This window comes from Malus domestica, chromosome 16, assembly GCF_042453785.1.
Source record: "Malus domestica chromosome 16, GDT2T_hap1".
Taxonomy (NCBI): domain Eukaryota; kingdom Viridiplantae; phylum Streptophyta; class Magnoliopsida; order Rosales; family Rosaceae; genus Malus; species Malus domestica.
In genome coordinates, this window is record NC_091676.1 from 10,527,935 (window position 1) to 10,539,373 (window position 11,439).

The following is an 11,439-nucleotide window of genomic DNA, read 5'->3' on the forward strand; positions in this document are numbered from 1 at the left end:
GAGAAATGCTAATGTGACTTTTTTAAAAAGTAGGGATGTCTTTAGACTCTCTACAAACTTATGTTTTTGATATGATGTTTTATAATGTTGGTACAAAAATTGACGTTAAATTATGAGGTGACAGAGAGTATATGGAGAATCTCATTTTTTTTTTAAAAATCCTCTTAGCATTTCTCATTCTCAATGTTCAATTCTACACTAAAGACTAAACTCGCAAAAGGCAATGCATTTTTCTTTTGTTTTTGAAAAGCTAGAATTTGACGTTAAATTAGTTGTTTTACATCTTATCCTTCACCATCAAATGTCAAAGTCATCCAACTTCATTCAAGCATATGGCTACTAGGGTTGTGAATTTGAGTAGTACTCGAGAGTATCTCACATTGAAAAATGAATGTTCTGCATCGATGCTTAAAAGATATTGAAATTCATTACATGTCACATATAAGAAAGTTTCGGAGTCATTTATGTAGGCATGTGAACCAAGTACGAGTATGTGTAGGCCTCTTCTTTTGTCAGAGTAAACAATTAATTTATAAAGAATATAATATTCGAGATTAAGATGTCTTTAAACATTTTCGCCAAAGATTTCTTATATCAACTAACAAAATGTTGTATTTTGTAATTAATAAATAGAATTACTAACTACTACTAGGTTGAATAATTTATATATGGAATTCGAGACTAACTTTTGTCACAAAATTTAGAGATTGCATGGAGAACATTGTCGACAAACCCTCAAAAGGGTAAAAGATAATTAAACAAAAGATTAACACTACCACCATCACAAATTCGGCATCCTAAACTCATGCAAAAAGACTAACAACGCCCCCAAAATCACAAAGAATGCTTGGAATGGTATATTGGGAGAACAGTCCCGTCCTACCGCTGAAAAACTGCCTGCACCTGAAAAATCAAGCCAAAATTAGCCGCAAGAAGTAAAATTCAAGCAACTAATGCAACGAAAAATATTGCAGATGCTGTGAACCTGGATTATTGTTTAAATTAATTATTAACTAATTAAATAAACGATCCAAATTCACAATCTAATAAGAATAATACTTAACTACTTAAAGATGAGTATGAATTTCTGCTTCAAATTTCTCAAAATTGTTCGTTATCAATTTATAGAAGTTCATGTTTATAATCAGAACTATTCATATTATAAATCACCATATACAAATCGTATATGCAAAAAATCAATTAAAACTAAGGTCGTTTAGTCATCAACCTGTTTAAAAATAAATGAACGGTATTGGTAAAAGCATTACAAATCTTCTATGTATTTGCTACAATAGATTGACTAAACAGCCTTAGTTTCAATTTATTTTTTGCAGAAATGATGTTTACAGTATGATTCATAGTATGAACGGTTATGATTATAAGCATAAAGCTTTGTAATTAAAACACTAAGAATTTTGAGTATGAGTTTTTACTCATCTTTGAGTAACAAAGTATTGTTATTGTTCTTCTAATAATATAAACATATCGAGATTTATAAAAGTTGATATATCAACCTACCACATTGTCTAGTGAAATTAGAGGAAGTTGAGCAGAGGCAGAGAGACCCTTCAGTCTCGGTATCAAACCCACAAGTCCCACCGGACTGCGCACACCTCTCACACCCGGTATCCGGCACCGCGAAGCTCAGCTTAATCCCGTAAACCCAATCTGGCGGTCCTAACCCTTTCAATCCGTCCGTATTCGTCACGCTAGTATAATGCGTGCAGTCCAATATATTCATGCTCATGAACTTCACCGTATCGTACCCCGTAAAACAACACGGCGGAGAAGTAGTCGTAGTAGCAGCAGCAGGAGGAGGAGTACCGTTGGTTAGAAATCCTCCGGGACTGGGGGTAGTACCGTTGGTTAAAAATCCTCCGGGACTGGGGATAGTACCGTTGGTTAAAAATCCTCCGGGACTGGGGGTAGGAGTAGCCAATCCGGAACCGGAACGGAAAATCCGAAAAGCGTTGCAGGAGTCGTAGAGCTCGTCACAGGAGTGGCCGGAGAAGTTGAAGCAGAGAAACTTGTAGTGGTTGAGGACAGGGGAGTCGACGGAGCAGTTGAGGAGGGCGAAGACGGTGTCGGAGGTGGGCGGGATAATGGCGGACTGGATTGGGGTCATGAGGAAGTCGTGGTGGGGCTGGAGGATGGAGCAGGTGGACATGGCGGGGTCGTAGACGACCATGGTTTTCTTGTCGTAGTTTATGGACTGGACTTTGTAGTTTCCGGATGGGGTGGCGAAGAAGAGGTCGGTAGAGCAGTTGAACATGTGGCGGAACTGGGGCGCGCCACAGCCGTCATCGAGGGCGAAAGGGTAGTGTATGGGGATGGGGCCGCAGGAGGTGCGGCATTGGGAGAGAGTGGGGGTGGGGAGGAGGTGGAGGTGGAGGGATAGGAGGAGGAGGTTGACGGTGGTGATGAGTGGTTTTGACTGAGACCACCACATGTTCGTGTGTGAGAAATGAAAAATTAGTTACTGTGGCAGTGTAAGAAGGCCTAATGTGTAAAGAGAGTGATACACTGGCCGGAATTTACTCCATAATTTAGGACACCTTTCGGACCTTTAGACAGGCTGTGATGGGATCCACAGGTTGAAAAACAGGGAAGAATTCAGTGGCTCCAGTGATATATCGTGTTGGGATTCCCCGAGGTGTTGAGATTTTTGGATTTAGATCCTCTACGGACCCAGGGAATCGCGGGATCAATGCATAGTAACCGTTTATCAAAGATCGTGCGACCATAATTGAATGTTTTTATATTTTTAAAAGTAAAATAATCTCGTTTTACGTGAAAAATATAAAAAAATAAAAAATTATAGCCACCCGATCTTTGATGAACGGTTACTATGCATTAATCACTGAGATCCCCAGTGAGGGGATCCGGAGAGGATCTAAACCCGAGATTTTTAATTCAAGAAAGTTACTTTTAACATCTATTTATGGATAATGTGAAAGAGACTAAATTTTTTAAATTAAATTTGCAAACCAAATGATGTGATTAATGATGATTGAATTATTACTTAAGCGTTGATTAATGTTCTTATTTTTTATTGATGACACATTATTTGGTTTGCAAATTTGATTTAAAATTTTAATCTCTCTATCATTATCTTTTAATTATACCACCATTTAAACTATATTTCTAAGATAGAGTTTATAACTAAGTACACCATAATAATGATTGGTTATATTGAGAGGTTGAGTTTGGCCATTGATCTTTTAGATAGATCAGTGTATCAGTCTGGTAAAACAAGTGTCATTGTATAAATAATTGGATACAGTCAACGATCTAAAATATTACAATGGGATAAAACAATCAATTAAAAGAGATCTTCTAATTCTAATTACGAATTCGTTAGGCCCTTTAGGAACAACTCTCAAATTGATAGTTTTTATTCATTTTACCATTTAATAACTCATAATCAGGTTTCTAACTAAATATTTGCAACTTACCAATTTAAAACAGACTTGTCAAGTATTTCGATATTATTTAAAGCACTATCTGAAAATAACAAAACTATAGTCCAGTAGCGCGAAGGTAATAATGTCTTACGATTTGGATATCCCTGCGAAGACGTCGGCAACCCACCTCTGCAAATGGAGGGAGAATATAAGGGGGGACCCTAATCTCCTAAAACCACTCATAAAGGAATGGGCGTAGTCTGTTTGCTCTTTCATAACAGAGTCGTTATTCCCGGCTTGAAAAAAAAAAATTCAACCACTTATATTATGACTTATGACACTTGATGCACCGAGCCATGTTTCTGGTACACTGAAAAGTTTCTTTTAGGTTAAGGCACGACGTGTAGGGTGTTATAAGAACTATTCAAACTAATGAAGTTGAATTTCATGTATAAAACTAATTGATAATATGAGAAGTAACCCAACTACCTATAAGCTTATACAAGATCCATTTCTCTCATCAATGTGAGATTAACACAAACTGACAAATCCAATCCATATGAATGATTGGTTCAATTTCAATTTTAACACTTGAAACATGTAATCTTGAGCCAAATCAAATTAAAATGTAATTTGATTGGTTTCGTATACAAGATATATTTTATCATCAATGAGAGATTCATTCATAACACAAAACAACAAATCAAATCCATATGAATGATTTGGTTTAATTTTAATATTAACACTAGAAACGTGTAATCTTGAGCCAAATCGAATAAAAATGTAATTTGATTGGTTTCGTTTGATTGAAACCACCTTAACTGAATTGAATGCATAGGGGTTTAGAATGTTGAAATTTTTTAAGGGAACTTTAACAAAAAACTTCCGGTACTGTTCACTTTAACGAAAAACCACATTTTTACACTAAAAATTCAATCATGGTACTATTCACTTTACCCTTTATTTTGTCCTTATCGTTAAAACTCAAAGTTTTCAAGCAATTTTCATCAGTTTTCCTATTTTTTTAATTCATTTGAGCCTCAAATAAGCAACGACTGAAATAAAACAAAAAACAGAAATGCGGTGAAGGTGGATCAAACATCTGACCTTCAGATCTTCAGTCTGACGCTCTTCCAACTGAGTTATCCACGCTTTTTGCTACTTCCATATAAAATTACTTATCAAAAGGTTGCCAAAATTTAATCAAATCTCCATTTTAACTTAACTCTGAGCTTGGCCCGACTATTGCACTTTTACTCCTCACACGCAATAACATTGACCCAACCCGCTTGAGAATGATTTGGATGGATAGGTTTCCACATTTTCTTTGGTGAAAATGAGATTGAACTATTTTAGCCCGAGCAAGTTAGGTTGATCAAACAGAATGATATCCAAACCCAACCAACCCATGCGATGCCCACCCATAATCGTTGGTATAAAAAATCCACAATTATCAAATAAAATTCTTAATACATAATCGATCCATGCATGATATATCTCTCATATACTGTAGTACTTAATCACACAAAGGGTAGCATTCATGGACACTAGTCACAAACAAAAGACACATAATTGCTCCATTCTTATATATTTCCCCACAATGTTCAACACTATATCAAACATCTGTGAAGCGAAGGTACTTCTTCTTGGATGGGAGGTCCACGGTCTTGTAGCTCGGAGGGAACATCTTGTTGGCCTCGTCCTGAGACACCAAGGGCAAAATGACCACGGAATCCCCCCATTTCCAGTTCGTCAAGGTTGCAACCTTGTGCGTATTCGCCTTCTGCAGTGACTCCAACACCCTCATCACCTCCTCCATGTTCCGCCCAGTGCTAGCCGGGTACAGAAAACTCAACTTCACCTATAACCAAAAACGTTAATCAACCCCAAAATTTAGACCTAATACACATATTCCAAACCCCTTAATAATAAAAGAAAAACACACATATCAGTACGCCTTAAATCATCAAGTTAAGTACTTAGTGTAAATAATATCGTTTAAAAAAATTAAAATATATACCAAAGTACCTTCTTATCAAGGCCCCCAATCTGAAGAACGCGAGAGGGAACTTGGTTTCCCAAAGAGTCATTACCATGTTAAGTTGCTCGATGATCTCTCAATTCGGATATGCGAAAATCGGGTAATCCACCTTGCACCCGGACTACATAACACAACACATTTGAAAGTGTACATCTCATGCATATATTAGATACCAAAAAAAATATTACAGAGTAGTGAATTCAACGTTCTTTCTTGTCAGCACACAATACTAAAAACAAGTACTGAACTTACTAGTCTCAATTATCGTGTCAAGTAAAAATAGAAATTAGAACATACGTCTCAATTATCGTGTCAAGTAAAAATAGAAATTAGAACATACGTTGTAGGCTTTGATGTCCTTAATCCACTCACAAAATGGAATTGGTAGGAATGCTCGTTCAAATGGAATCGGAACTGTAACTCGCTCTAACTACGGCAGTAATCCACCAAAGGCTTGCGATGGAACGAATGCGACTTCCCTCAGTTGGTTTGGGTGGCATAGCCAGTTGCAGAAATCCCTCCCCCCCCCCCCCCCCCAATTTTTCGATCCATTTTTTGGCTGAGCCGTATCTAAGATACGAAGGCAGATCGTCGCATGATAGACCCACAAACTTCACTCCCTTTTCTTGAAACTTCCGGGAGTACTTGGCCATCTTCCTAAGCTCTGTCGTGCAAACGGGCGTGAAATCGCCTATACATACATACTTAAGCAAACCAAATAATTGTGACATCATCAACCAAATTAAGAAGAAACATTACATGATTAATTAAGGCACTAATTTGTGTTGGAAAATAATAGATTTAGGATTTGGGCTCAGCCCGTTAGAATTAGGTTTTGTTAGAGATTATGGTTAGTGTATTATAAATAGAGTGCCTTGTTATTCATTAGAGAATAAGTTAGTCACAATGTAGCATCTTAGGGTTTTGTAGCCGTTCCGTCATTCTCGTTTGTTTAATAATATTCTTATTATTTTGTAGTCTTGTTTGTTTCGCACTCTGATATTCAACTTGGTATCAAAGTAGGTTCAATCATTCGGGATTTGATTTGTTTTGGTTGTTATCAGTTTCATTTAGTCTGTTGCTACTGTCTTGTTGTTGTCATCGTTTGGGTTTAATTTAATATTAGAAAAGAAAAAATTGATGAATCTTTGTCGTGCTTTGTCGTTTCCTGCATCAGATCACCACTAAGTCACGCCTTTACACCATCATCCACTGCTGCTGAATCGTCACCGTTGCACCATTGACCCGTGTCCATTCTTGCCTGATGACCCTGCACTTGCTCACACCCACAAGTCATCACTAACCCAGGAATCCGATGAATCCACCACTTTTGCACTGCCTCCTATACTCATTGCCGCACAAAACCTAGAAACATGCTGTTGTTACTGCACTTTCATCAACCCCACTGTTTGGGATAAAATCTGAACTTTGGGCCAGAGAGAAAGTTGGCCCAAACCCAAGGCCCAGAGGAAAACTTAGGAGGCAGGAAAGAGGCTTTCGGCTGGGCACAAATTACAAAGGCCACCTGCTTACCTGCTCAAAGACCACAGGGGGTAGGTTATTCAATCACTGCACAGCCCAATAAAGTACTTTATTAATGGCATTCATGTAAAAAAGCTAGTGAGTCATCACCAAACCGCATTCGGGCAATCGCCATTGCTACAGGAACCCAAGCTGAATCTGTCTATAAAAGGAAGAAGAGAAGACAGAATTAAGGACACTCAAACAAACAAACAAAAGCCAAAACTCTGCTCAAGCCAGATTTGCCTTCAACAAAGCTGTAGTCAGCACAAGCCTTCATCCCGTTCGGGATAAACCTTCCCAAACCCCTGTAATAGCTCTGCTACCTTGTTCTTGGTGGTATCGATTCATTTTGTATCCTCTTCTCCCCATCAACCCCTTCTGAAAGCTTTCAGACCTTTGATAGAGCCACAAAGATAGATTTTGTAAGAAGTTCAGCCTTGGCCGATAAGGTTCAAACTTGCCCGACTATCTTTGCTCTGTCTTTGTCTTTTCTTTCTTTTAAAAGCACAATAACATGTTATATATTCTCAGTTATATACAAGTTATTTCTGGCAAAGTCACAATGAAAATGAGTCTTCAGCACTTGAATCCGATCTGAATCACGTCAGAGTTTAGATCAGATCTGAGGCTTAAGCCCGCGGGCATGTAATTTAAAGATCAGTTTAAAAGTCCTTGGCCTCAAGGCATAAAAAAGAACTCTATGTGGACTCAACCCATCCACGACGATCCTTGATAAGCGAGAAGTCCGAAGTTACTTGGGGCGCAAGTAATCAATCTATTTCTCCGTTTTGTTGCTATTATACCTTGATTCGTAGAAAAGGCTTAAGCATAGAGTGAATTCTGATAGAAAGCCTCAAGGCCTACACCTAAGGCCCCACGAAGGCATCTATTTAGCTTCATTTTATGTTGCGGTCTAGTTGGTCCGAGTATAAGGATTAACTCTGATGGGAAGCCTCAAGGCCTATACCTAAGGCCCTACAAAGGCACTCATTTGGGTTCGTCCTACCTCTGGGATTCAGATAATCAAAGGTATAATAGTGATAAAACTCTGGCAACCATAAAAGGCCAAATATGATACATCCAAGCGCTGGTTTAGTTTGACAGGAAGCCTCAAGGCCTACACCTAAGGCCTCACAAAGGCACCTGTTATATCTAACTCGGTTTCTCGGGCGTATACATATTCAATCAAAGCTTAAACACCCATTCAACATCTGCCATACTGAAGATGGTAGTGGCACGCCTGAGCACGATAAAGTTAATCTTGATTGTGAGCCTCAAGGCCTACACCTAAGGCCCCACAAAGGCACCCTTTCAAATTAACTTTGTCCTTCTCTTTCAGAACTGCCCGACGAGCCTTGCTCGAAGTGTGTCTTGCCCGACCAAGATCTGCCCGACGAAGGCCTTCCCGAGCAAGCCCGAGAAGAAAGCAGGAGTACGACAGATACCCTCAACCGACGCCATTCTCCCAGGGGAGCTGTGTGCTCGACCGCCAGGAGATTCCTGCGACGAACACCCACACCATGCCGTCAACAACCTGAAGATTGAACCCATAGGTTACCCTTGCTGATTCGCCCCATCATTCGAACTGTCGTCAGCCTGAACCACATCTCCACAATCTCGCATCATACCATCATAGTTTAGTGTTTGCCTGAAGTTCCCAGTACTTGACCTGATTGTTGGTACGACCCATGCTAGTATAAGACCATCGTTGCTTCACCATATCTAACTATGTCAGGGATTGACTGTTTTAGAACTTAATAAGTTGGGCCATTGTTTGTCAGTTGGGCTACTTTATTGGATTTGATTGATAAAATGGGCTAAGAAGATAAGGTTGCCTATATTGGGTTATTGGATTTTTGTCTGAAGTATGTGATTTGTTTAAAGTATAATGTTGCCTGCTTGGCAGTCACTCGAGTGCTTGGATTAGTAACTACCCGAGTGATTATTGTTGAAGTTTCCGTCTTCTTGTTTGTTGCCGTAGGGTTATAGGAATCTCGTCGTTAAGTGACGAGCTCCATACTTCCAACATATGTTTGCCAAAACCTGTATCTGTTAGCATTAGTGCCTTGTCCGCTTGTAGCAAATCCTGTTTACATACCTACATGTCCGCTTGTAGCAGAGCTTGTATGTCCGTTTGTCGGAACCTGTCTGTTTGTCCGCATTACGGAGCATGCCTGTTTGTCTGTCCGCGTTGCAGAGCCTGCCTATCTGTATGTCCGTGTTGCAGAGCTTGCCTGTCTGTCCGACTAACGAAACCTACATCCACATCTACTTGTTGGCAAACTCATGTTGTTTACCACTATGAGTTTGACGGGGGGTGTTGGAAAATAATAGATTTATGATTTGGGCTTAGCCCCATAGAATTAGGTTTTGTTAGAGATTATGGTTAGTTTATTATAAATAGAGTGCTTTGTTATTCATTAGAGAATAATTTAGTCACAATGTAGTTTTTTAGGGTTTTGTAGTTGTGATGACCCGAAAATTTATATTTGGAAGCAAATACTAAGATAGGCCCAAAATTTATTTCGGAAGATAATCACCAAACTCCTTTTCTTAGACAATTTCCAACAAAAGATTAAATCCCAGTTATTTTATCATGGCTGCATATAACCTTCTCGTTAGACTGCCTACGTACCCTGCAAAGGGATCAAGCCATTCATAGTTCACAAATTCAATTTCGAACTCATTTCCGAAAATCATTTAAGTGACTAATAATCACTAACTAGGTTCAAACAAGAGAATCATATCAAATGCATATCAAATATGGTTTCATAATATCGAAATATGCATAAAATGGTAGCGTTGGCTCACTGGTCACGAGCCGCTGCACGTGTCGCCGTGCGTGGCAGTCGGCTGTCTTGACTCACTGGAAAATTTCAACTATTTTAAAAAATTTCCAAATTTTTTAAGAATGTACAACTTAAGGAGAGGAACATTTTTCATACCTGTGCCGAGGTCTAATTCGACCTGAAAATACCTGAATTTGGCCACTAACCGCTGAAACCTTAGAAATTGGGTGACCTCGATCCGCCACCTCCGGTGCTCCGCTGCCCCAACCAAGGCTTGTGCTTTGTTCAAGGCCTTATGGGGAGTCTAATGGTGGTGGTAATTGGTGGGAATAGCTTCAGAATTTTGGCATTTCTCGCATGAACCGGTCGCACCCACTGACGGTTATCTACCCATTTACAACAATTTTCTTCTAAATCTGGGGTGGAAAAGGAAGAGAGAAGGGCTAGATAATGTTTGGGAGTGGTGGCTTGGTCCAATTCGTGGAAAATCCAATGGAAAACCATCAGAAATTATGGAGGAAATGGGTAGAAGGTGCGGGTCGGAGGGTGACCCGGTTATTCCCCCTCCTTCTTCTTCTCTCCTTTCCCTCATTTCCTTCTTCCCTGATTGGTTCCTGCCTTCCTCTCCTTAATCTGATTGGTCTCATCATCCTTTTAATTGATTGGGCCGAAACCAAGCCCTTGATTGGTTCTCACTCCCACATAGTGGGAGTTTAATTAATTTAAAACTATAGTTTAGTAAAACAACTTCAAATGTTTGTAACTATACCGTTATAATCCGGACTTGCAAACGGCTTTCGCATATGCGCTCGTGGAATCGTCCTCTATCTAGATATGTCAAGAAATACAATAAAATATATGAGGAAAAAATACATCCTCATAAAATTACGTTAACCAAATATAGGCATTTCACTTTCAAAAAAAAAAAAATCCACATAATCATATATTTTAAAATTTTTAGGGTATTACAGTAGTCGTTCCGACATTCTCGTTTGTTTAATAATATTCTTATTATTTTGTAGTCTTATTTGTTCTGTACTCTGATACTCAACTATTTGTAATTACTGGGGTGAGAGAAAATGATGGCCCCGTTGTCATCGAAGTAGTGGTAGAGCTTGATCTTTCCATGGGTGCTTTCATCTTCAAGGTTTGGGATTGTGTCTCCAATGGTGAGTCATGGTATCTTCTCAAGTAGTAACGGTAATGGACGCTAACTAAAACTGCAACTCTCTGTATATTGTGGAAAGACGAGGAGGTGGATTGTTTGCCCTTCCATTTCCATACTCTTCGCATCCCTTCCTGTTTTGTGTGGTCACGGTTAAGCCACGTCAACATTTTATATTCCTATTACTTTTTGTTTTATTATTTTTATAAAAAAAATCAATATAAAATGTTGACGTGGTTTAACCGTAATCACACAAATAGGAGGGGATGAGAAGTGTATGGAAATGGGAGGGCAGACAATCCACCTCTGAAAGACGAAGGAGACATGTAGGGAGTACATAAAGACTTGTGGGACCATTGCATGGAGAGGACGTGGCTTGGGAGTATGGAGTTGTGGGCCTGTGGCAGTTGGCCCCATATCACTTGTTCTCGATGTTGCCACGTGTTAATTTTGAAGGCAACATGGCCTTTGGCTCCGGGATTAATAACGGAAAGGGATTTTCTCCGCCACTAAATT

General features: G+C 39.2%; 2 protein-coding genes across 2 annotated transcripts; both read right to left on the minus strand.

The window, feature by feature from the left end:
* Positions 1–686: 686 nt before the first annotated feature.
* Positions 687–2,603, minus strand: LOC103452754 (uncharacterized). Its single transcript, XM_008392286.4, has 2 exons — positions 1,519–2,603; positions 687–903 (listed from the first exon to the last, which is right to left on the minus strand). Exons 1-2 carry the CDS (start codon positions 2,447–2,449, stop codon positions 782–784), a joined length of 1,053 nt encoding a protein of 350 aa, XP_008390508.1. The 5' UTR covers positions 2,450–2,603; the 3' UTR covers positions 687–781.
* Positions 2,604–5,019: 2,416 nt separating this feature from the next.
* Positions 5,020–11,051, minus strand: LOC103452766 (1-Cys peroxiredoxin). The gene is given in 7 exon segments (XM_008392300.1): positions 5,020–5,265; positions 5,433–5,494; positions 5,497–5,566; positions 5,786–5,816; positions 6,019–6,136; positions 10,824–10,941; positions 11,043–11,051. Coding segments are annotated over 7 exon segments (654 nt in total).
* Between the last annotated feature and the right edge of the window lie 388 nt (positions 11,052–11,439).